We start from the raw sequence: 27,211 nt of genomic DNA on the forward strand, positions 1-27,211 counted from the left end.
TCATCACTAAGCAGAGCATGAGTAATGTGCATGCTGGATTGTCATGGGCGCACTTGTCTTACAAAGTGTTACAGCTCATCTGGTGCCAACTTGGTATCTTGCCACAAGTACTAACAAGGCAGAGCTGGGTTGACTGATTTTTCTCTAGTCAAGATGTTGTAAGATTTCCTTGGAAGCCAAATGGAGAATTCACACTAGTCATAAGATCATCAATTAGCTTTTGTTCTACCTGAACACAGTAATATAAAAGCATGTTTCACAATCTGATGATTATCTTTCCGTACCTTATAGAATGGTGACAGAGAAACAGAGCTGAAAACCTTGTTTTCCATAAAACCTGGCAGTTGGTCTGAAAGATGTGCCAGTTTGTACCTGACACAGAACTCTCATCAGGAAAGACATTTTCTTTCATTTTGGCAATTTCACTTGTTTCCTAAGGTTAGGTCATGATTTTGAGGGTTTAGTTGCAAACAATTCATATACTGTTTCAGAGAAGATGTAGTGAGTGCAACTTCACAGAATCACAGAATCGTTAACGTTGATGATCTCTAGAGATCATCTGGTCCAATCGCACTGTCAAGGCAGGGCCACCTACGGCAGGTTACACAAGAACATGTTCAGGACATGTTTTGAATGTCTTCAGAGAGGGAGATTCCACAACTTCCCAACAGGGCAGCCTGTTCCTGGGCAAGTTTACCAGGTACCACATCTTGGAGATAATTTAAATAATATGGCCTGAATCAAATAGAAGGACATGTTCTTCCTCTGTCATTGACGACAAAGAAAACATCCTTAATTTTATACTGCATGGTCCCACTCATCTGTTTAATGAGTGGCTTAACCTGAAGGCTCATGTGTTGATATAATGGCAAATTACCTAGTGATACCTATGGTTCCAGATCAGGTTCCATATTTTATCGCCTTCTTGGAACATAGACAGTGTATATCAAGTGTCTGATCATCTAGGAGTTTGTACGTACCACTGATGGGATTCAAACTCTTTTCTGCTCTGGCTTTTCTAAATCCTTCAATTTCTTTAACTTCCTTTTTTTTTTTTTCCTAGGCAATTTGCTCTTAACAGGCTCAAGGACAAGATGTGGAACCAACTGACATTTTGGAAAACAGCAATCCTGCTGATGAACTAGAGAACATAACCCCCAAATTACAAGAAATCACTGAACTATCACAGTTGTTTTCCTGGATAATTCATCTGTCTAGCAGTGTTAAATGTTCTGAGAAATTTTCATTTATTAAACTAGAACATAATAGCAGCAAAGTTATAGACTGTGTCCATTACACAACAACTAGTATTTCCTGCCACACTGAAAGCTTTGACATCAGTGTGATTACATACTTACATCCTTTCCTCAGAAGACCTGTTTCATTCTGTGCAACTTACAGATGCTTATAAGAAGCAGTTGTTTAGCTGTGAACCTACACAGTATTGTTGTCATCCGGCTGGGCAGGTTGTACATACCTTATAGAAAATGAGGTTTCAGGATCGCTGATATGAATCTGTCCCCAAAACATAATTCGCTCCAATTTTGTAGATATGTCTACAACAGAAAGTGAGAAAGAGAACAAAAAGCCTTACTTCTGTAGGTCCTGAAATTAAGCGTCTTAGCAGGGAACACGCTAGTGTCCTGTTGTAACCATATAAATAAAATTGAGGAATTGAGACCTGAAAAAGGGGAAACATCTCAAGAACACCCCCAATTCCTCCTTTGCCCAGAACAGCAACAAGAACAAAGGCTGGTGGGAATGAAGCTGTACAAGATACAGACAGAAGCAGGACAGATTTGATCAGATTTAATACTCCTCTTTCAGTGAGATATAACAGATTTCTATAGTAAAACTAGTAATCCCATTTAAATGCTGTTGTCTACTTTAATAACTTCATTTGCCTGTTCAAATTATTGAAAGGCAGTTGCGACGTTTCTCAGTTCACAGAGAGTTGGTTTGATGGACAAACACCTTTCAGGACACAGGCTCACTCTTCAGTGTCAAGAGCAGTCAAAATAGCAAAAAAGCCTTGGGCTTACTCATTTCAGAGCCTGCTAACAAGAGCAGTTGTGGGTATCTGTGACTGGGCAGTCCACAACTGACTGTGCTAGCACCACACTGTGTATGCTGACTTTGAATGCAGTTGGAAAGTGGACATTCAGACTCTGAAGACAGAGGACAAAAGTCATTGCAACCTTCCTGGGACCAGGGCACCAGCACAGACAAGTGACATAGTGTTGATTTGGTACACTCAGGGCATTTGCATATGTATTGGAACTTGCCCTGGTCTCTTCACTGAATTCACCCAGCCCAGAAAAATTATTACACATGTCAAGTGAAAAAGTTGTGGAGTCTGGTGATATTGATTCGTTACACATCTACAGGAAATGAGGCTGGATAGTGCAAAGCTGGGAACAGCTGTTGGGAAATCCAGAGCACTGAGTTTATTCTCCTCTCACTACCTGTGACCCTAACCAGCAAGCAGAGAACAGTGTTGTGGCTTAAATGATGATACCTGATCTAGGCCTGAACTGAAAGGTAGATGCACATATTCACCTTCATTTGAGGTTCTGCCTAGTAGAAACTCTTATATGAAAAATAAGTGACAGAAATGAGTGAAAAATACGTAAATGAAGTGACAATGAGAGTGTCCTTCTTTTCTCACCTATTTGTCTCCATGGTGAAAAACAACGGCTGTTACCATGCTTTTCCTAGTCACATTACAGAAGTACAGGGTAAGGAAAATGAGGAAGATGTAGGCGGGTTTTTACACCCTATTACATAAGCAGTTCAGAAGAACTTAATGAAATCACATTGCCAAAGTGCACAAAAATACACCACCAAGCCAAATTCACACCTTCCATCCTTTTTGTTCACCATTACTGTAGCAGCCACAAGGAAACGGGTTTTCAAGGAGGAGGTAAGTTTGCTTTTGCGTTTGTCTGGTTTTCTTTTCTATGTTCCTTTCTGGATTTTGTTCAGTTTTTATTTGTTATTCTTTATTTTTATTTTACTCCAAAGAAGCTAGGCAAAGGAACACTGTATTTTGTTATTCCTACTAGTATTAATGCTGTAAAAGAAATGTGAGGGGTAGATAGATACTACCTCCAAATACAAGTTTTGTCTGCTGAATCTCTTAGCCAAAATTTTGATAATATGTTTTTTCTATGGTCTGAAAATAATTATATAAAAATATTCTAAAATTAAAAGTTTCCAGTATTATTGGCCTATCCACATAGCAGTATTTTGCTTCTTAAGACCTGCATTACAACACTGAAGAGTGCCTATGTCACTTTGTCTTGAAAAGCCAGTCAAACTGGAAATGTTCAAATTTTTAGCTATCTAAGTCCATAAAGGAAAATCATTGTGCAGAGTGAATCTCTTCTGTACTGCATTTAGACACCAGTAGACTAGAAGTGTGTCAGTGTCCTTTCTCTTATTACAATTTTAAAACAAAGTGCAAGGTTTTGGGATTTTTTCAATTACATACCTTCCTTTTCATTGATTATAAAAATCATAGCAGTACTGAGACATGGTAAGCTACATGGTTGTATGTTACTTATAATCAGCAGGTTAGTGGACAGTTTTTATTCTCACCTAATGAGCTCTCTAATCAACCTGGATGAGAATAAGCACTACAACAGGATTTCGACCTCATTGCTATTTCCAAACTCCTAACATGACAGTCTCCTGTGGACATGCGTCAGGATTCAGAATTCTCTAAGAGGTAACTGAGTGGCCTGTGCTTTTGCACAGCGTCTAGCAGAAGCTAATTTTCATAGAGAGTTTAAAAACCACAGTGCAGAAGGAAAACAACTTCACACAGAAATACTTTAAGTTTTCTTAAGATTTTGATCAATAATCTGCACAGGAATTATTTGATGCTTGTGAGGATACTGAAATGCTTGCACTATGTATTTTATTATCATTGTCAAACAACATAAGAGACAGTTCAGGAGGAAGAGTACACTACAGAGAAACTAAACTGTTTGCATCACTACTTACAGAAAAGGATCATGAGAGTATGGCCTTACCTCTTTTTTAAGTAAATAATGATAAAGTGACAAATACGGAGTTATTAAAAGAGGAGTGGTTAAGCAAGAAGCCATGAGAACAATTTAGCTAGTCCTCAAGTATAAACTAGAAAGAGAAAAACGTCAGTGTCTCCTTGAAAGACCTTAGATAAACAAAGGATACAATAGTGACTGTCTTTGTTATTAGCTTTCACTGCGTCATGGTGCCTGACTTGATTAGAGTTGATTAAATCGTAGTTACGTCTTCAGCATCTCTAACAATGGCAGATAATCCTCATGGTTCAACACAAATAAAATCACAGTAAGCAGGTAACTGCAAGACCCAGACAATATGCAGTTGGGTTTACTAATCAGGTAGCTAAAAAACTACTAAATGAGTTTGCAGATATCTGCATGATTTGTGCATTTATACAGTCTTTCTGCAGAGTGAACATGGGATATTCTGATTGTTCACAGGCATGAATGGGACAGCAATTGAAAATTTTGTCTGTGTCATTTTTAATGTTTCCTTCATGAATTGCACTTGGCATGTGGGCAGGAATGTTTCAGGAGATACCCAATATTTTCTGCACTGGAAAACCTCAAGGTAAGTCGGTCTGCTTGAATCTAGGGAATTTTGGTTTCTCTCTGACAAGTGACATTGTCAATATTTAACTAATGCAATATGTCATGTAAAGGAAAGAAGACTTCACAGAATGCCAGAATTACATCAAAGATAATTATGGAAGGCACACAGGATGTAGATTCCAAAACGTGACAATAGAAAATAAGGCAGCTTATTTCCTGGTAAACGGTTCTAGAAATGCACAAAACATTCAGTCATATAAGAAGGTGATTTTCCTGTACAAAATTGGTAAGGACTTTTTATTTTCATTATTTTATTTCTAATTTTATGCTAAGGGAATGAAGAATTAATCCCTGGGGGAAAAAAAAAAAATACATTTTTTAAATACTGCTTTTCAGAACATGGGTTAGGGATTTTTTTTCTTTTCTCCAGCCTCGATAGCTGAAAAGTCAAAAGTGTAAGAATGAACAAAAATAAATGAATGCAGAGACAATCTGAAATCATAAGTCTGGGAACTGTGAACATTTCAGTCAAATATTTATTCTCTGACAGAAAGGTGTCATGTTGCAGAATAACTAGCTAAGGATGGTTGAGTGGGACTACCTAGATCTCATAGTTCTGTTCATCCACAAAATATAAAAGAATCAATTACCTTAATATTGTGAGCAAAAACTTTCATTTTTTAAATGGAAGAATTTTGCTAATACGAAAAAAATTAAAAAAAAACCCTCCGCTTAATATGAACACAGTCTATAAAAAACCCTGCACAGATTATATGTTGAATTCAGTAAAATCTAAGCAATTGCTTGTATTTTTTAATTTTATATACTGTTGTTGCTGATACTCGGGGTTCCTCATCTAGAGTGTTAAATCAGAAAGTTCTGTTTCAGAATATGGGGTGAATATAAAAACTCTGGTAAAGCTGCATTAAAAATTTTTAATCCAGTTGCTTGAACATCTACCTATATTTTTAAAAGGCAGAGTGAAGAAAGTGATTATTAATCATTAGTATTTCTGATTCTATTATTGTAGAAAAACTCACCCCTCCATCAAATGTCACTGTGAACTGTACAGAAGCTTCTCATGGTTGTGAAATTCAGTGGCAACCACCTCGCACAAGTCATGTGAAAAGACGTGATTGTTTCAAATATGAAATTGTCATAGAAAGTAAGGTAAGAATAATAATGATTCTTAATAGTATTTTGTATGCTTTTATTTCCACACATACCACCACACAACCAATACCCAGTTCTTTTTCCCTATTTGACTAATCTCTCCTTTTTGATGTGTAGTGTCCCTCTTGCACACGAGCTGAGGACTGCTGCCCCTCACAGACAGCAGCAGCAAATTAAGGGAATACTTCCAATCCACTGTACAGCTGGTCAAAAATAAATACATTTTTCTCTTGTTTCTAGGCTGATCCTGAGAAAAACATCAGAAACACATCTAGAACAGTAAGTCTTTATTACGGTATAAATCTATTGTTTATGCTGGGTTGAAATTTTATCTCTATCAGAGCATCCTCCAACCAAATTGTTTTGGTTTCTCACTGCCAGTTTCAGTGTACTCTGTATGCTGGTTTTTGACAAGTTTCCTAAATTCAAAGTTTTAAAATGTTTTTTTTCTAAAGCATAGTACAAAAAACACCTGCATATGTGTAACTTCATGATACTTCTATGCAAGTCACAAAACCTTCCATTTTACAATCTTTTGTAATTCCTACTCAATTATATATATGCAGAAATATGATCCGTAATTCCACATTACACTCAAGACACAAAAAATGTGGAGAACTTTGTTCTTTATTAATAATGTCTGGAAGGGGTTGAGATGGAGGAGGCAAGAAAATACCCCCTGAAAGATTAAGCCAGTGTAAAGAAAAAAGACAAAAAATATATAACCAAGGTTTCAAGAAGGCTCAATATTCTTCTGAGAAGGATTTCAACATATGTAGCGATTTTCACTTTTGTATAATCTGGCCATCAAACTCTATCTCAGTTTTGAAAACATCCACAGTAAGGGAATGCCAGACCTTTAAAGAGCTACCTTATAGTAAAATAAGCCCATTACAGACTAAAAACAAACTATTGTTTTGTTTTTTTTTTCCCCAAATCCCTTTTGTTTATCGAAGACTAAGGAGTCAGAGAAGCATACTTCATATTTCATCTTCATATCACCACCAACAAAATGTTCAAACAAAAGGAATTAGGATGAAACAAGCTAATTTACTAAGTGTTTGGGTTTTGTTATTTCACTCTAATCTGCCCACAGGAATACACGCAAAATTTTCCTTTGTAATTTTTTGCATCATTGAATGAACCTGACATATTCTTAACATCTGTACATCTAGTTAATAAAAAGTTCTCAGTCTAGTTGTTTTGCATTTAGGAAAGCAGCATCACAGGAAACTCCTACATATTTGGGAGCTTCAGCACAAGAAAAAGGTACAGTGTCAAAATCAGAGCAACTGACAATGGTTGTTTAGTGAGCACCAGCTGGGGAGAGTGGAGTACACCTGTAGAGTTTGGTAAGAATAAAAATCACTACCCTGCCTTAGTTTTCCCTCAGTTATTATTTGTCTGCCTCATTTATTACTTCATACTTAGAGATGAAAACACATTGATATTTGCACTTTAATATACTACAATAAAAAGAATTTGCCTATCTCAGTATGAATGAGTTCTCCAAGCATTCCGGTGTGACAGTGGGTGCTTCTTGCAAGGAGATAGTGATTGAAGCAAAACTCTTTGAGATCTGTTGTCAGCTTTTTTCTTTCTACCATTTATACCTCTGGCTTTATAAACTTCTGTTTTCCCCGTTAATGCTCTGCCATCCTGGATTTTGAAGGACTCTGTAGGCCTCAGTTCCTCACAAAATGCTTAGTAACATCTCAAATCGCCACAGACCACATACTCTCAGCCCCATTCTTTCACATGTTATGGGGCAAGGAGGTGCTAAGCTAAATAAGTGACTTCATCCTGATGCTTGATGCTATAACGCAAAGCAGATTGCACATAGATGTGAAATCATTCCTCTTCTGTGATACTAATGAACACTTTGATGACTTCTTGTCTTTCAGGAACAAGCCAACTTACATCTGCTTCATCATATATGTTATCTCTGATATCAGTGCTGCCAGTAGGCCTTGTACTTTTTCTCTGCTCAGTGTAAGCTTTATTCCTTGTCCAAAGATTTTATTCTGTAGCTGAAATAACACCACTTTCCCCCCAAAAAAAAATTTATGGCCTCTTTCTAAATGAGAGGAGGGAGGGGGAAAATCAACACAGAACTATAGCAGGAATCTTGACCCTCAAATTGGTTCTGTATTTCTGGTTCCTAACCTTCTTACCCACTTGATCTGTATAACACAAAACTTTCTGATACTGGGACAAGGCCTTATATCATTGCTGCTTTCCTGCCATTAGACCCTGTAATGTTTTTTGCTTTGAGGATATTTCATATTCAGATACTTAAAAAAGCAATTTCCAATCATTCTCTAGTAAGTAATAAAATAAATTATTATAATTCAAATTCTGAACAATGAAATGACACCATTGTGTTCAGCCTATGTAATTTTGTAGTTACTTTTTCACTACTTTTGTCCTTGAGGAGTAAAATAATACCTCAGGAACACTATTATATGGTTACACTAACATTTTTTCTGCACCAACCCTTTTTTGTCACTGTAGAAGATCTTATTTGAAAAAAGCATCTGCTATAATACCACGGCCAAGAGACCCATTCTATGAGCTCTGCCCAATAGATTTCAAGGTATGTCTTCTTTCCATTTGACTGAAATTTGTTGTAATTAAGGATCCACCGTAGTCTCAAAGGTATGACCTAAGTGCCAGGAAGGTGCACAGAAGTAAGGATAATTTTTTTTTTGTTCTTGAGACATTGAAAGAGAAGGTCAATATTCTTCTATTCTCCCTTTTCCATTCTGAAACTGTGGTCATTCATCTGCCTGAAGCATTGGAGAAATTACATTTTCACCCTGTTCTCCCTATAAGCCACATGCTATCACTAGAATAGTGCTGAGCATAAACTTCTCAACACATTAATAATACAGACTGTTGGCCAGCTGTGAGGAGAAAAGGGACAAAGAAATCTCCTGCTGGACAAAAAGAGTTGTGCCGTAGTAGATATTGACATCCATGTTGGTATTTGGCAACGATGCTGAAAGAGGAAAGGTTCTTAGGGTATGGTAAGCAATAAAGTATAACAGAGAGCTGAGAGGTTCTAGTTTATGCAGAGATGGAGAGACTTGTAAGCAGCAGCAACTGACAGGCATAGCAAGAGCTACCCATCCAGATATGGAACTGCCCATCTAGAGAGCATGCTGCAGTTTCATCCAATTTGCAATATGCAGTCTTTTAGTTGGCTACAGCCAGGTCTGGAAGCAAGAATGTATCTGCAAGGACACTGGATCACTGGTGGGCCTGTATGCAACTTTTTATTTTCTGTTCCTTCATCATGTTAACATTTCTATGTTGCAAAATATGAGTTTTCTGGCTTTTGACTTGAAAAGTCTTTTGTTCCACTCTAGGGAGCTCATCTTGGAAGGAAGACCTAGACATGTCTACTTCCTCCCATTGATGGAGTCCCATTGTAGCTTCTATTTAACAAATTACAAATCCCTGAATGACAGGAAACTTAGAAATTGTAATCTCATGGCTAATCTTGTGCATGAAACACTAACAAAATTTTTTCTTCTTCTTTTAATAGACAGAATATAAGAATCAGTCAATAATGCATGAAACTGAAGAAACAATAGTAATTATTGAAGAAGTGACATAAAGGCATGCAAGAGAAAGAAGCAACCTGAATTCTTTCAAACATGTATACCTTTTTGATAAAACACAGCACTGAACCAGCTACTTGAAGTACATTAACTCTATCTACCCCAGCTTCAACAAGGACAGCAGCAATTTATAGGTTTCTCATATTTTTTCCCTCTTGCAAACAGAGAGAATGACGTTTCTTGTAGATGTAATTCCCCAAGAACTTATCTTTAAAAGCCTCTCTCTATTTGACTGTATTTTCCATTAATAATTTTGGTTGTTTGGACTATTTTTGGTTTTTTCTTCTGTCCATGTTTCTGATGGGGTAGAGTTAATTTTCTCCCTAGTAGCTGGTGAAGTGTTGTGGTTTGGCTTTAGTCTGACAACAATGCTGATAACACACTGATGTTTTGGTTGTTGATCATTAGCACTTACCCTGATCAAGGACTTTTCAATCTCTCATGCTCGCCAGTGGGAAGGGGCAAGGGAAGCCAGGAGGAAGCAGAAACAGGACACCTGATCCAAACTAGCCAAAGGGGTATTCCATACCACAGCACATCATGCCCATTATATAAACTGGGGGGAGCCACCCAGAAGGCCCAGATAGCTGCTCGGGTTGGGCTGGGTATTGGTCAGCCACTGGTGAGCAATTGTATTGTGCGTCACTTCTGTTTATTGGGCTTTTTTCCTTTCCCCTTTTAGTTTTATATTCTCTCCCCTCGTTATTTCCCTTATCATTATTATCACTATTAGTAGTAGTACATTGTACTTTGGTGATTAAACTGTTCTTATCTCAACCCATGGGGTTTACATTACTTCAATTCTCCTTTAGAGAGGGAAAAGTGGGGGGGTGAGTGAGCAGCTGTGTAATATTTAGTTACTCACTGGGTTTAAACCATGATAGCATTTTTTGGCGCCCAACATGGGGCTGGAACAGTTGAGATAAAAACAGATCTTTTATTTGCTCTCAGAACTGGTCAAGCTTGGTCTCAGATTTGCATTATCTAATACCTTACTTTCAGTATGCTTTCCCTCCAGTGATATTTATCATCCATGGGACCTGGACTAAGGCTCTCACTTTGGTGTGCTTTATAGTAATGGCTTGTGATACGATAGAATTGCTGGTTGTGAAACCGATCTGGTATGTGTATTAAGCATTGCCATCACCTCTATATTTTTGGAGCCATCTAATTGAAACTATTAATAATTATACCTTTTGCCTTTTCTCCTTGGAGGGCCAACCTGTGGAGGAGACCTCCTCCCATATCTTCCCCTTTGCCACCAGGCATTTGAAAATTTTAAAGCTTTTTAATATCCTTTGGATACCACTGAAACACCACATAGATGCTCGTGTACCCAAGAGTTGGGCCACTGAGGAACACCAGAACAACCAACAGGTGGATCAAGCGGCTAAGATTGAAGTGGCTTAGATGAACTTAGATTGGCAACATAAAGGTGAATTATTTTTAGCCTGATAGGCCCATGACACTTCAGGCCAACAGAGCAGAGATGCAACATATAGATGGGCCCGTGATCGAGGGGTGGACTTAACAATGGACACTATTGCCCAGGTTATTCATGAGTGTGAAACATGTGCTGCAATTAAACAAGCCAAGCGGTTAAAGCCTCTTTGGTATGGAGGACGATGGCTGAAGTACAAATAGGGGGAGGCCTGGCAGATTGATTATATCACACTCCCATCAACCCACCAAGGCAAGTGCCATGTGCTTACCATGGTGGAAGCAACCACCGGGTGGCTGGAAACATACGCTGTGCCCCATGCCACTACCCGGAACACTATCCTGGGCCTTGAGAAACAGATTTTGTGGCGACACGGCACCCCAGAGAGAATTGAGTCAGACAATGGGACTCATTTCCGGAATAACCTTATAGATATTTGGGCCAAAGAGCATGGCATTGAGTGGGTATATCACATCCCCTACCATGCACCAGCCTCTGGGAAAATCGAACGGTACAATGGGCTGTTAAAAACTACACTGAGAGCAATGGGTGGGGGAACTTTCAAACATTGGGATACACACTTACCAAAGGCCACTTGGTTGGTCAACACCACCAGAGGATCTGCCAACAGGGCTGGCCCACCACAGTCACAACTTTTACATACTGTAGAGAGAGATAAAGTTCCTGTGGTGCACATAAAGAATTTGCTGTGGAAAACACTCTGTGCGATTTCTTCTTCAGCAAAGACAAAATCACTCATAGGATTGCTTTTGCTCAGGGACCTGGATACACCTGGAGGGAGGATGTGGGAAGTCCAGTTTGTATCTCAAGGAGATTTGATTCTGGGTGAAAATGGCCAGCCAATTGAACTGTATGATGACGTATAACATTTGATATTATCACTTCCATGGCCGCTATACACCCATCACTGTGCTGAGCACCTCGTGGCACCCATCTCCATCGTTCCAGATTTGCGAATCTGAACCTGACACCCTTTTGATCACCACATTAACAAAGAATGAACTTTGACAAAACTGGGGAAGGGCAGCTGTAATGGAATGGGAGTGAGCTTCAGCATGAAACAACCCAACACCACACATCATTCATCTTGTCTGTCCAGAGAGACTGTTACAACAGATGGAGCCCCAAGTCATGGTCTGAATGAACTCAGCAAACATTTGTAGAGATGGTCCGTAGACTAGGGAAATGATATCTGTGTGTATATATATTTATATCTATCAAAAGACAGGAAAAGTGATGGTGGGAAGTGTCATACCTGTCATGATGTGAATGATATGGAATAAGGTATGGATGCTGTCCAGGTTTCGTTAGTATAGAGTCAATTTTCTCCCTAGTAGCTGGTGCAGTGCTGTGTTTTGGCTTTAGTCTGAGAACAATGATGATAATGCACTGATGTTTTAGTTGTTGCTAAGTAATGCTTACCCTGATCAAGGACTTTTCAGTCTCTCATGCTCTGTCAAAAAGGAGGGGCTCAAGAAGCCAGGATGGAGCAGAGACAAGACACTTGACCCAAACTAGCCAAAGGGATATTCCATACCACAGCACATCATGCCCAGTATATAAACTGGGGGTAGTCACCCAGAAGGGCAGATCACTGTTAGTCTGGCTATTGATTGGCAGGTGATGAGCAATTGTATTGTGCATCACTTGTGTTCATTGGTTTTTTTTTCCTTTCCTCTCTTAGTTTTATATACTCTCCTCTTGTTATTTCCCTTAACATTCTTATTATTAGTAATAGTAGTAGTAGTAATATATTGTACTTTAGTTATTAAATTGGTCTTATCTCAACCCATGGGGTTTACATTCTTTCAATTATCTGATACCTGTCAGCAATCACATTTTAAGCTATTTTTTCATCTACCACAGATATGAAGTGATGAAAAGTAGGAGGAAATTTTTGGTTTTGTAAATGGCTGTGAGCAACATTTAGAGCATGTTGTGCTGAAGGATGTAGCAACATAATTTGAAGGCAACAAATAGATTTATGAGAAAATTGTCTCCAGAACACTTGTCTCCTGAACAATACTTGTATGAGAAAATGGTCATAGAATCATAGAATGGTTTGGGTTTGAAGAAACCTTAAAGATCATCTAGTTCCAGCCCCATGTCATAGGCAAGGACACCTTCCACTAGACCGGGTTGCCCAAAGCCCCATCCAACCTGGCCTTGAGCACTGCCAGGGATGGGGTGGCCACAACTCCTCTGAGCAACCTGTGCCAGTGCCTCACCACCCTCACACTAAAAAATTTCTTCCTAATATCAAATCTAAATCTCCCTTCTCTCAGTTTAAAGCCATTCCCCCTTGCCCTGTCACTACGTGCTCTTGTAAAAAGTCTCTATCCAGATTTCTTGTAAGCCTCCTTTAAGTATTCGAAGACTTTTATAAGGTCTCCCCTGAAACTTCTGAAGGCTGAACAAGACCAACTCTCTCAGCTTGTCTTCACAGAAGAGGTGCTCCAGCAGCTGACCACAACACTTTGAGTGGGAACATCCAGCTAATTCCTTATCTACCAAGTGGTCCATTGTCTTTCCAGTATAGAAGCACGGATGCCATGTGGGACAGTGTTAAATGCCTTTCACGACTCCAGGTAGATGATGTCAATTGCTCTTCCCTTGTCTACCAGTGCTGTAACCCTGTTATAGAAAGCCAGCAAATTTGTCAGTCATGATTTGCCCTTAGTGAAGCCATTTGGCTGACACCAATCACCTCCTGGGAGTAGGAATGCGATTAAGGTATCCTTTTCCTATCTGAGGGCAAAGACCCAATATAACACTCAATGGGAAAGGATGGTAACAGACTTTGGTAGCACCATTAATAGCACCAGCTTTGCTTCAGAATTTATTTTTTTTTATTTGTTTCTATTTTTTGAAAGCCTCAGCAAAGAAATCCCCTGTGTAGGACAGTTCCCACGTCTGTGTGGTAACACCACTGTCTTTGTGGGCTGTTTGGATTGTTCTGTTGCAATATATTTCAGTTTAAAAACAAAAAGTACCCAAACCCTAAAACCACAAAACCCAGACTTCCTTATTGTGTTACTAAGGTACATAACCTGTGAGAGCACCAGATTGAGAGATGCTCTTCTGCTGCCTGCTCTACAGGCTCAGAAGATCTTCAGAGTGGGAACATGGGGCTTTGCCTTGGGTGCACAAGAAGCCACACAGTTGAGGTATCAGCTGGAGAAAGAGAACCCAGCACTGGACAGATGTGCTTGTCCCTGTCCACCCATTGCAAGACGCATAATTCAAAAGACTCATATACTGGAAGTTCATAGCACTTCCCAGGACCAGACTTAGGCACAGAAGAAACATACTGTTGCCCAGGGCAGGAAACGTCCCACAGCATCAGTGCTAAATGGTGTGATGAAAGGGTGTCCAAGATACAGACACTGCCAAGCAATCCAGCTACAGTCATCAGCCAACTGTGGCCCAACTGCTTCTGCCAAGAAATCTCCATAGGAGTGTAGAGTTACAGCTCTCTCAGAAACACCTACCCTTAAAACCATTCCTAAAGTGGTGCAGGATCAGTAAATACAACTTCAGTGTGATTGTTCCTAGCCTTTCTTCTTCCCAGCACAATGTCTGTGTCTGCATGGCTCACTGCAACTCCCTCCCCTCTCTGCTCCTGCAGTGTAAGTGAGCAGAGCTCCTTGTTTGGATGTGTCATGGATGGAATAGGTGGGAGACTGCTTATCACTCTGGGAACTGACCTATTGGAGAACGGAGACCCAGGGTGATGAAAGGAGAGAAGACGACTTAAACTCTGTTTCCTTTGTTTTCCAGAACCCCATTTGATTCTCTGTGACATTTCCCAGTGCTCCCAGCTGCCCTGATGCTGGCTGGGGAGATGGGACAGACCCTGGCTACCAGCTCTCACCCACCATGGGGAGCCCCCACTGCTCCCAGGCCCCAGAGATGGTTTGTACTGAGAGATGCTTTGTACTACTCAGTATTATTTACAGCTAGAGAGAAATACCTGCAAAAGAAAAGGTTTCTTTGTACTCATTGGATTCCTAAGAACAAAGTGGTTCTGTACAACAGAAAGGAAGATTTAACCAGCTAATCGCTTGTTCACATTATATGAAATCATGAGTTGTGCAATTACAGGAATTTGGTAAGAATCAGGAGGGAAGTGATGAATGTCATATCTTGCAACACTTCCGACAGTACGACAGTTCCCCAAAACGCAAGCAGTAAGGGAAACAGCCCTATTTATAGCCATGCAATCATTTAAAATACCAGTCTTTTTATCTTCTCTGATCTGGAAGAGTATGATACAAAGATAAACAAGATAAAGATGCTTTGAAATAGAAGGTAGGTCTATCTTCATCTTTCCATCTATTTTGTTTGCTGAGGTATTCAATGAGACTCTAAGAAGTCCGGTGCTGGAGGGGTGATGTCCCTTTGTCAGAGGAATACATGGAGCTAAGTTGAATGAAGGTTTTTTTGCAAATAAAGTACTGTCTGCTAAGAAATGTCCTAGCCACACTTTTCATTTAATTACTGTGATTGATACTGAATTGTAGGAACTAGATATCAATGCTAGATCCACTTTAATGTATATATGCAAAAATATCCTTGAAAGTACAGGAACTTTCATCAAACTTAGCATACTCACTGTTGGGTAACTTGAGCTGATTGATATCGCTGTGATCCATTTTGGTATTTTCTGTTTGCAGCTGTTTACCCATCTGCTTGATGTCTATTCATCCTAACTTTTCTATATGGCAGATAGATAAATTAGACCTTAAGAGAGCAGTCACCAAATGTAGGTATGTAACATTTATGCAGTGGTCCCCAGATCAGCAGCTTTGTAAATCATCAAAACAAAATGTTTTGTTACAGAAAAGTACAACTTCTTTAACTTTGTTGCTGTTTATTTGAACATTTCTCTGACTGTTTGAGAAGTCTGTTGAATTTTTCCTCCCACCAGAACTCAGAGATGGTCAGACAGTGTAGAAGCAGGCATATGAGCAGGTCAGACTACATAAATTTAGGAAAGAGTGGTTCACATCCACATCTTTCACCTTCATCACGTTTCACTGTTTTCTGTCTCCAAGGAGGAAGATATGGTTGCTCCTCTTGCACTCATCTTCATGACTCAGTGGATGTTGCTGATCACTCAGTTGTGTGTTGGCTGGCACTGCACAGACTGTGAGTAGAACACTTTCATGGAGCAGTCCGCTGAAGGGGAGTGTAATGTGCTTCTTATTATGAGTAGCTGTGCTTAAATTGCCTTCTGCCTTATATGTCATGAGTAATAACCTCTACACCCAAAAATCTGGGAATCTGCACCTTACTGGTCCTACTATGTGATACTTGCAGCAGAGATGCCAGACTCACCTATTATAAATTTGATGCTGAATCAGTGAAAAATGGAACTGAGTTGGATAAGAAGCATGAATTTTACTGAGGACCAATGTTCAGTGACTGCAGGAGATATTACCAAGACTATAATGGTGACACCATGCTGATTATCTCTAATCACCTCCATCTTCTATATGATCCAACATAACTTCTAGGAGGATCTGTTGCATGACTTTACCAAGCATGGAGGTGAGACGTGCTGGTTAGTAGCTCCCATGTTCCTCTTTATGACCCCTTGAAATGGGTGCAGTATTCTCTTTTATCTGGTCACCAATATATTGCCTGACTGCCATGAATTTTTAAAGGTGGGAGAGAGTCTTGGGTGACATGCTTTAGTGTGTGGTGTTCCTGCCCATGGCAGGGGTGTTGGAACTAGGTGATCTTAAGGTCCTTTCCAACCGTAACTATTCTATGATTCTATGATGGAGCAACACCATCATAAAATATGGTGATTGGCAACAACCACCAATATGATTGGCAACATTAGCCAATTCCTTGGGGCCCTAAGATGCATGTTCATTGGGTCCCAGGGATTTATGTATACTCAGATCCTTCAGGTGGCTTTAAACCTGATCCTCTTTTATGAGGGAAGAAACTTCATTTCCCCAGTCCCTGCCTTGAGTAATGTTCAGGTACTTGAGATGTGTGGGAAAAGTGATTTCCAGAGAACGAGTCACAAATTTGTTGAGTTCCTCAGCCTTCTCCATGTAAGTTTTCACTAGTTCTCCTGTCTTATTTACCAGGGGCAGAACACTTTCTTTAATCTTTCCTCTTTGACCAACATACCTGAAGAATCCTTTATTATTAATTTTTACATTCCTTGCCAAATTCAGTTTAAATTCAGATCCAAACTTTCAGTAGCAGACAGGAGATCTAGAACTCGGATCCATGGCTTACTTGAAAAGTGCCATGACTTTATGAAAAGGCAGCTTCTGATTCTGATTTAGTCTGTTTTCAGTGCTTATGCAGAGAAGACAGCAAACCAAGCAATTCCTGTTTTGCAGCTACTGTGTTTGTTAGGCAAATTCACCATCCTCTACAAGGTGTGCAGATACTTCAAAGCAAGTCATGAATTTTTCCTCTTAGGATTATAATTTTCCCTGTACATGTGTTACTCTGGCTTTAGCTAAATTTCCTTCCTCTGCAGCTCAAAGCTGTCTCCATCCATTTGGCAAATACTGTAAATCTGATTGGGTAGATAATCTCCAAAATTGTTTCAGGAACAGGAACTATAAAAGGAAGATATTGGTTTTGACAGTCTATTTTACATGAATACAAAAGGGGTGATTTACACTACACTACTGTGACAAGCAACATGACAATGTTTCTCTGAAAAAAAAAAAAGATTCCTACAAGTAGCTCAACAGTTTTGCAGTCCTCTGTTGCCATCTTTTCAATTGCCAATTCTCTTTTAATTCTTTGTGCTAATATTTTATTGACTGCATTTAATGTCTTCAAAATGTTACTAAAAATCCAAGTGAAACAGGTTAGTGCCTGTAGCTTTGAAATTCTTCACAGAGAAATCTGTCACATCTTGAATTTTGTCATGGTGTAGTGCCCAACAGTTTGCAGTGTCCTATTCACAATAATGAAAGGTCTGAGAAAGTTTACTCCTCTTTGTATGAGAGGGGTAACATATATGAGACTGTAAAGAGAATGAGGTACAATATCTGCTCATTCAAGCAACATGGAGTTGCATATACAAAATGGCACTACTTCCTATCTCATCAAGCTCAAATTGTTGGCTGATGCCTTCTAAAAGGATAGATAAATCGTCCTTCCTTTTAAAAGGTATGTTTAGTCTCCCTATTGGGTTTTCTTGGGGGTGGGGAAAGGAGTAAATTGTTTGTGACCAGGAGAAGATTCCTCATGTTCATCCCAGGTGGAGGAAGGTATTGCTGCAGAGCACAAACACCTCACAAGTTTGCATCTACACCTACCTTGAGTCTTGAAAAACTCCACAGCTCTGTCCTTGGGTTTCTCTCCTTCTCTGGAGTCCATAGGAAAGCTCCTCATGCTCTTCACTCATTTGACAGCGTGCTGAAGAAAAACTAGAAATGCTGTGGCAGGGTTCTGAAGGATGAAAGACTAATTATTCACTTTGTGGCATTGCGGCACCAGTGTCTCCTTTTGAATAGGAACAATTCAAAGCACAGGGGTAGCCACTTTAGGTGTCAGCCTGTGGTACTGTCAGCTTCCCTGAGGTTTATTTTATCAGATGCAACTATATTCATATCCTTGGAGACTTTATCCATGACAAATTCTTTACTGAATCTGTTAGTGTAAATACCTTCTATGTCACTCCCTTAAAATGAAGCAAGTCATTCCTGACCCAATCAGAAACTAGCTGGAGCTGCAGGTGTGCCAAGATCCTCCAGCATGGAGCAGTCACATGATTTTTACTCATCATGGATATTCCTGTTTCTGCAGGCATGAATGGATCAGCCATTGAAAACTTCTCCTGTGTGATTTATAACATTTCCCTCATGAGCTGCACTTGGCAGGCAGGCAAGGATGCTCCAGGAGATACCCAGTATTTTCTCTACTGGCAGAACTCCAGGTAAGTAGGTCTGCTTGAGCCTAGGGAAGTCCAAATTCTCATTCAATTTTGCCCATGTTTATCTAAAATACCTTGCTGTATATAGATATGATGATGCGATGGAATGTGAGCTTTACATTAAGGATGAAAATGGCAGAAATACAGGATGTAGATTCCAAAATGTGAGGATAGAGACTGAAAAAGCTTACTTCCTGGTGAACGGCTCTAGCAAAGACTCCCTGATCCAGTTCTATGATGAGTACATTCAACTGTATAAAATAGGTAAGTAAATAGTTTATTTATGCTTTATTTTCATTAGTGCATGAGGGTGGTAGCGCATTTTTCCCTGAGAAAGAACCAGGTACCCTGTCTCACCTAGAGCTGAGAGAAATTGTGGCCTCTTCAAGAAAAAAATATTCCCCAGGCAACAGAACGATGAGGAAAATAAGCAAGAAAGCTCTACTGCTGCAGCCTGCCTCAGATTCTTTAGCTATTGCTTATTGGTTTTAGTTTTAGCAAGGTCCACAGGACTTAAGAGATTGTACTTCCCCTGCTGTACTTTCAATGGTGGCCAAAAACCTTCCAACAGAACAGACTGGTCAAGAGAAGTTTATCTGAACAGTGATTTCGGTTTCTCATTGCCAGCTGGGATGGCACACACCACCACTATACCCCTGGTTAAAGAAATTAATATACATACAAAATATCCTAGATTTTCATATGCTCTTTCACGTGGTGCTCTACTTGTAAGCGTCCTGTGTAATTATTTTTACTGTGGCAAATCTTTTCCAGCAAAGTCCCACTGGTTTTGGAATTTTCTCAAAAAAATGGGCAAACAAGGCTACATTCTGTAAGGAGAAGAATTGAGCTATGATTTGTAAGCTCCTGAGTCATATTCCCTGGCTTAGTCCCCATTTCTACTGATTCTGAGGACAGGATTTGAAGATCTATGGTCTTTCAGTTATTTCTAAGAGATTTCCTAAAAAAAAAATGGATACAAATCGATATCTTAACATAGGTGTTACTTGCAATTGCACTCTCTTTTATCAAAGCAAAAAGAGAACAAGTTATTTTAATTATTTGAATTCCTGGTTATATCATTTCAGAAAAGCTCATGCCTCCAGCAAATATCACTGTCAACTGTGCTGAAATTAAAAACAATTGCATTATTCAATGGCAACGACCCCAAATAAGTCATTCTAACAAAGACAAGTGTTTTAAATATGAAATTGACATAAAGTATAAGGTAAGAGAAATTTCTTCACCTACATTTAACATTAATCCATACATTTACCAATGCACATAGGTGAAAAGAAAATCAGTCTCTCTTGCGCAGTGTAGCCTTCCTGATATGTAACACCATATTCCTTTGAGGTTGTACCTTTCAGGCACCTTTTTATGCTATAGCACCCCAGTTTTGTATCCTTGCTCCCCTGAGTGAGATGTTGCTGGAGATACACTAGATGGCTGTGACTGCGTGGAACTAAGAACAGAAGCATGGTTAATCAAGATTTGAACATACCATGACTTTGGCTCTTTCAAAACTCAGAAAATGCATTTATTTCACCAAGACCTGTCGTAGTGTCCTGGAGGCCTTTTAGTGGTGACTATCTCTGTGAAAAGGTAGAGCTGGGATGAAATTACTGAATAGAGGAATGTGCATCCACTTAACAAGTAAAATTTGATGGAGGTGAATGAATCTTTTCTATATATGAAATGTAAATAGCTTATCCAGATATCATATGTAAGCAACACACCCATTGGTCCAAAAGTTGAAGCTGTATAATGTTAATTAAAAGGAAAATAAATGTGAGAGAAAGCAGAAAGGTGGTGCGAATAAACATAGGTTACTGAGGGAGTGATTTAAGCTACTGAAAGTCAATTTCAGACGTTGGCTTTCCAAGTCTTTTCACAGAGATAGGGAAGGAGTGAGATTGCCGTGTTAGGCGGCAAAAGGAGTGAACCTAAACTGTGGCAGAATTGCGGCAAATGACCACAGGGTGGCAGACGGTGACTACAAGGGAAAACCTGCCTGTACTGTAACCAGGTTTGGCCGCTTAGTGGCTGGGTGAAGGCATTCCCTAGATTTCTGCTATTGGGAATTTAGTGTGGATCGGGCTTCCTATTTCATAGCAATATACATAACACCATGAATAACAGAAATTCAATCACATTTTACATGTGTGACGCTGATAAACTGAATTTGCTGAGACTCTCGGTTTCTTCTTCAGCCATGTTTTAAGTTAAGGCTTTATAGATCAGGATATCTGGGAAACCTGAAGGCTAACCTTTCCAGTGAAAATGGAACTAAAAAGGTATCAAACACCTCAGTCTTCTCCACCTCCCTTGTCACTAGGTTTCCCCAACTCAGTGGGCTGTATTCCCCTTAACCTCCCTTACGCTTCCACTGCACTCATAAAAACTTTTCTCATGTTCACTTCCCTCACTAGTCTCAACTCCAGCTGAGATTTGGCTTACCCAATTCCATTCCTGCATGTGCAGATGATGTCTTTGTGTTCCTCCCAAATCCTTTCTTCTACCTTCCGCATACTTCCTTTCTGTCTCTGAGCTCAAACCCAAGCGTCATGCCCTGCCATGCTCACCTGGCACTCTTGCTCTGTTTTCTGCATTCTGGAATGGATTCCTTTTGTGCTCTGGGGAGGCTGTCCTTGTAGATCAACCAGTAACTTTGCACTCGAGGCCAGGGCAGTTTCCCTTGATTACAGGAAAAGCCTGTGGCTAGGAGGCTTTCCCAGGCTGCCTGAAGACGGTCTCATCTGTTCTTTTTCTTGATTGGGAGATCTGGAACAAACAGTGCACCTGTTCTTGTCTGCCCTTTGACACCTGGTCATAAGCTGTCTTCCTGGTTCACCATTTGTCTCAAGACAGAACCCTGCATAGTAAAGGAACTCCTTTATATGAAGCACAAGAACCAGGTTAGCAAGGCTGTTTGCAAGGACACTCACAACCCACTTGGTAGGATGCATCACATATATGCTGAGCAGCCCCCGTTTCTCAAAAAGGGTCCCAAGGTCGCAGAAGCCAAAGCCCTGCCTGTGACACCAGGCACTCAGGTGTTGACCTGTTGGATGATTGCAATTCTACTCAAGCCTTTTCCTCTCATGGGAGGTACTGAGGAGATACCATCTGGGCTTCCTGCCCTTCATTGTCCCTCCAGTGGTTACCCCGGCCACATCTCTGATGCCCACACAGAAAAGCAGGAAGGGGTAATAGTTTAATTGCCAGACAAGTCTGGAAGTCCTTCTGCATCATCCTGGATCCTGGCACCCAACAAACAACAGGCCTTCATCAGGTCAGGAAGTTGGTGCCATCACCCCCTGCAGGAAGGAGTCTCTTTCATCTATCATACATATTTTCTCCTTCATTTTCTAAAATGCAGTACCCTTTAATACATCTTTTCTTCCAAAATTCTCAAAGAAACAGCTGTCCTTCTGGAGCTGCACTTCTGAAGCCTTCCATGACCTCACTGTTTTCATTTCTCATAGATTATTTTACTATAAACACAAGAAAAGGGAGACCGTAGTGTTGCACTTTCCCCTAGACTGATCCCTGTGCTTAAGTTAGGGGTTTTTACAGATTCTAGAAGCTGTCCTGTGCATCAGCATGCCTTGCAAAAAACTGTTCAGGTGCCACATGAGCATGCATGAAATTATTTGATAAAAGAGTTTAGGTTAATTTTATTTTGGTTTAAAATGGAGTAATACAAAATGTAAAATATTAAATAAAATATGTAGCTCTAGCAGACTAATGTGATGGTATAGTCTACAGCTATTAGTTCTGTGTAATCACCACATTTCGTAGTAGTCATTATGGGTATTCGGAAGGGATGAGTGAATTTTTATTCTATAAAAAATGTAATTGGAGGGCAGCCTAAAATATCCCTGAATCCATGTCAGTCCTGAGTATTTTCATCTGAGGGAAAGTAATTTTATATAGCATTTGTAACTAAGTATAGTGACATTTGTTTTAAAATATAAGCATTAGATATAAACTAAAAAGTTTATTTACAGATTTCTACCTTTTTCTTTTCAAGAATAAAGTTGCAGTTTTATTCAGGTCTGGTTTGCTTGGTGTTTCAGTTTACTCATCAATCTGAAATAAAATTTATTTCTCACCTCTGGTGGTCAAGAAAACAAATAGTAATACTTTCTCACAGAAGAATTAGTTATAATATAAACTTGGATTTGTAGGCAAATTATAAATTAGATAATAAATGTTAGATAAATTACTAGTTCTTACTAACAACCTGTCAATTAGATATGAAAGAGTAATGCAGAAAAAGGGGACTGTAGATAAAAATGACTTATTATCTAAACACAAAACTAATCTTTTTTCTCAACTTACAGGATAATCCTGAGGGAAAAACCATCTATACTTCTATACAAGTAGGTTTGCTTGTTCTATTAATCAGCAATATGGGTTAATTTCATAGTGTGAAAAATAAATGGCACTCAAATGCCTTTAAATCATCATGTGTCCGATGTCCTGTGCTTTATGGGATCTTTATAGATTTTATGAATGTGTCAAACTTTAAATCATCATGATATATGTCAGTTATTATACACTCAAGGGCAGAACTTTATTACTATTCTTCAAGTAATTTGAAAAACTTTCCATTTCACATTACATTGGCCACTCTCCCCCTCAAATATTTGGAACAGAATTTGAAGTTACACATCAGTGACAGCAGAGAAAAGACACACAGTGAAAACACCTCCTAGGCATTTAATTTTGTTTATAAAAAAAACAAAGACCACAAAAGCCCTTTGGGATGGAGGCTGCCTTCCAGGTATTCTGCACCTCTGTCCAATCAGTGCAACTTGCACATCCCACCTCTATCTTGAAAGTCTTCAATAGTGGGCGTGTTTCAGTAAATTCTAGTAACACCAACTATTGCAGTCTTGTATTTATTTTACAGGTTTGGCTGGAAAGTTACGCTTTTCCTGAAAAGTCATAGTGCACAGACTGAGGAAGGTGAGGTGCACACAGACAGTTTATTCATCAATTCTGTCTCCTCAGTTCTACCAATGTTGAAATGAGATAGCTCAAGATATTTTTCTGCCTCTGTCAATGTGCTGAGGAAAATTACCAGTACATCATATATACCATTAGAAATTACAAGACGCAGTATAAAATACGAAAAGCTTCTAAACTTAAATTTTTTTCTGAGTGACTGGTTATTTTTAGGATACACAGATGTGTACATATTATGTATATAACAAATATTAACATGTGTAATTTTTTGCTCAGGAGCAGCAGTCTACTTTATAAAGCAATGTTCCCACAGCTTCATGGAAGTTTCATGGGTAAATGGCACTTGCATATTATCAACACCTAGACATGCAACAAAATAAAACACAGCTTTGCTTTGTTTTTAGGAAGGGGGAAATAATCACACGTTTCAAAGATACAACACAAGAAAGAAGTGTCTCTTGCAAATGAGGGCAGCTGGCAGTGTCTGCTTTGTGAGCCCAGCCTGGGGGGAGTGGAGTGCACCTGTAGAGTTTGGTAAGACCAAATCCATGCCTTGGGCTACTCATCCCTCAGTGATGTCTTGTCTACCTCACACACTGATGCGCATCTACAGACACACAGATCTATAAAGGCTTGGCAAACATTTTGCTTCACTCCACACTGCAGAGAAAAGGAGGAATCGACTTAATAAATCTCTTAGCACTCTAACACTGGAAATAAATATAGAAAGTTACACATCTGCAGCTGAAGTGCTGTCATGGTTTAAGTACCACTACCAAGTACCATGCAGCTGCTTGCTGCTGCCCAGTCCTGCTTACTGCATGGGATGGACAAACAGGCTCAGTGTTAATCCTTCCCAGCAGACATTACTGCAAAGGTGCTAAATTAAAGACTTGATCTTTATATCAACATTTACCCATCAGTCACCAGAGTAGATGTTTGACACAGCTGTGCATCTACTCCTCTTTATCAATGATAATACTTTATGACTATTTGCCTTTCAGGAAATGAAGAAATTATTTCTTCTTCAGTATGGATCTTACTTGTGGTAGCAGTTGGGACAATTTTAGTGGCAATTGTCACAATTTTATTCTGCAAAAGGTAAACAATTTATGCATATATTTTGTGTAGGTGCATGAAACATCTGCAGTTCTTAAACAAATGAGGTAGAGGTGTCTCGGTACTATAGATACAACTTTTTCACTCACACTGTACTAGAAATCAATCAAATGAGTGATTCTGAGAAAAGTATGATAACGGTGATGCCCAAAGTCCCTCCCTGTCTGATCCATACAAGTTTTTCCTCGACCTCTTGTATCAACATGGCAAGGAGACCAATTATATGCAATTATATGTTTGGTTACCAGTAAAGATTTTGAAACATTCACTAGCATTGTCCTAGTAAACTGAATGTATCTGAAAGCACACAAGCTAAACAGCTTGCTTCTTAAAATAGACCAAGCAGAACAGAAAGAAAAAGGATGTTTTTCTGCCTCAAACACTTTGTATAGAAATACACAATAATTCAGAGAAGATACTGTTCTTCCAACTTGTGAAAACTTTAGCAGCCACTTTTGCTGGTTGTAGTGACTTAAAGAGCAGGACAAATTCATTTTCCTTTCAAAGAAAATAACTGTAGTGAATCTTTAACCAAAAATGAAACTATTACTACTCAAATTATTAGTATTTTCCTGATATGTGTTCATTCTGTGCTGAGATAATGTGAGGGTTTTTATTTCTCTTCTGTGCTGTAAGAGAAAAATAAGAGCTGGTTCAAGGGTACAATGCTTTTGGCACAACTGTTACTTATTTTTAACTTTCTATTCCATCCCTTTTGATATTCAGGACCGGCTCCTGGAAAGCAGCATTTCCACAAGTCCCAGAGCCAAAAAATGCATTTTGTGGACTGCCTGATAATACAGAGGTATGTTCTCTTTCTATTTAATATTAAATGTGTTAAGTATGTACAAGACTCTACTGCAGGTATTTTTAAAATTAGAAGGAACTTAACTCAGAGAATGACTCTTCCTTTGCCATATTTTGAGGAATTACAAGAGGAAATCAGCAGGCAAATTTGTTAAGAGAAGTCAAATACAATGCTCTTACAGAACCAGAAATTTTCTCCTGTTCTAGTCCCATATGTGCTGGGGCTGATGCTCCCACTGGTAGGTCCAGGCAGCAGCAAGGGCTGTGTTTTACCAACATGAGGCACACATATGTACAATGACACACACATAGAGGACACTAATGCAGGCAGCCACAAAGACCAGCACAGGGGCCTTTACCAGCAGCGTGTCAAGACCACCAGCAGTCACATAAACAGGGTCACAGACATCCCAGTCCTCCTGTTCCTCGCCAGCTGAGGAGGGCTGAAGTTTGCCAGTGAGAAGTGCATAAACCCTCACTTTCTTCAGGTACAACAACCATAAATTTGCAAGCTCCTCACATGTGATCTCTGTGTCTGGATCCTGGGTCGCCCCATCAGGTCACCACATCTCACCTTTGGTCCCTGCAGCTCTCTCCTACCCACCCACTAGTCCCAGCTTCAATGAGTTTTGTTGTTTGAAGTTACACACACAAGATAGAAAGCAAGGTGACACAGAAAACAGTTTAAAATAGGATTTTGTAAGGTAACTGGACAGACTGCAGTGGTCACACGTGGCATTTGACCAGCATGATGACAAGCAGCTCTATCCCAGCTGAAAACACGACACCTTATATATAAAACTAATGGAAGTTCTTATTTTTCTTTCAGCTGATGGAGAGCAAAATTCAGGCAATAACATCTGATAAGGAAGAGATAACATTAGTTGTTGACATATTGAAATAACAAAAATCCCTGAGGAATTTGAAAATGTATTTCTTAGCTCAGGCAAGTGTATATTCCTGTGGAAAGTCTGGAATAATGTCCAGGTTTTCTTCAGTTTCTTCCTTTTCTTGTCAAAACCAGTAGTGAAGCCAAAAGAGAATGATACCTCACATGTAATTTTTTTAAATGCTGTTGTATTTACTTTTAGCTAAGTTTGACTGTTTGGGTGACTTGTCATTTTTGTGAATATGACTGAAATATTTCAGTCAAGAAATTTTAGTTACATTTTATTTTGTTTAAAGAAAAATAATGAGTTTGTTTTATATTAAAAAGATTAAGAATGAATTTATTGAGATAAATAAATTTTTTTTATAAAATTTCTGGTGCCTGAATGCCACTGTTCTACTGTCAAGAATGGGCCTATTCATATTTGAAGTTTTCTTGTATCTCTTATTAAAGCTACTAGAAAATTGAGAATGGGATTGAAAACAAGCTGCCAGAAAGTGGTGGCCTCTAATCAACAGGAATCTCAAAGGACAGGAATAGTCTAAAACCCTAACTGATGCTAGAGCTTACATGTGTTGCAGAGATCATCCACCATTTACTTGACATCAGCTCAGAATTTACTTCTACAGGTAT

The 27,211-nt window shown here is 39.3% G+C and overlaps 2 protein-coding genes across 2 annotated transcripts; both read left to right on the top strand.

Annotated features, from left to right (window-relative positions):
* Positions 1 to 3,533: 3,533 nt before the first annotated feature.
* LOC133272562 (granulocyte-macrophage colony-stimulating factor receptor subunit alpha-like) lies at positions 3,534 to 10,624 on the top strand. Its single transcript, XM_061459808.1, has 9 exons — positions 3,534 to 3,730; positions 4,494 to 4,623; positions 4,715 to 4,890; positions 5,635 to 5,774; positions 6,018 to 6,056; positions 6,991 to 7,129; positions 7,682 to 7,769; positions 8,292 to 8,373; positions 9,328 to 10,624. Exons 2-9 carry the CDS (start codon positions 4,496 to 4,498, stop codon positions 9,397 to 9,399), a joined length of 864 nt encoding a protein of 287 aa, XP_061315792.1. The 5' UTR covers positions 3,534 to 3,730; positions 4,494 to 4,495; the 3' UTR covers positions 9,400 to 10,624.
* Positions 10,625 to 15,006: 4,382 nt separating this feature from the next.
* On the top strand, positions 15,007 to 26,949 carry LOC133272559 (granulocyte-macrophage colony-stimulating factor receptor subunit alpha-like). The gene is made up of 10 exons (XM_061459801.1): positions 15,007 to 15,176; positions 15,923 to 16,016; positions 18,660 to 18,789; positions 18,875 to 19,050; positions 19,875 to 20,014; positions 23,136 to 23,174; positions 24,168 to 24,297; positions 24,768 to 24,864; positions 25,609 to 25,687; positions 26,519 to 26,949. Exons 2-10 carry the CDS (start codon positions 15,932 to 15,934, stop codon positions 26,591 to 26,593), a joined length of 951 nt encoding a protein of 316 aa, XP_061315785.1. The 5' UTR covers positions 15,007 to 15,176; positions 15,923 to 15,931; the 3' UTR covers positions 26,594 to 26,949.
* Positions 26,950 to 27,211: the final 262 nt, after the last annotated feature.

This window comes from Pezoporus flaviventris, unplaced genomic scaffold, assembly GCF_033815535.1.
Source record: "Pezoporus flaviventris isolate CSIRO_AGI_PZ_B2104156 unplaced genomic scaffold, CSIRO_AGI_Pfla_v1 ptg000030l, whole genome shotgun sequence".
Lineage (NCBI taxonomy): Eukaryota > Metazoa > Chordata > Aves > Psittaciformes > Psittacidae > Pezoporus > Pezoporus flaviventris.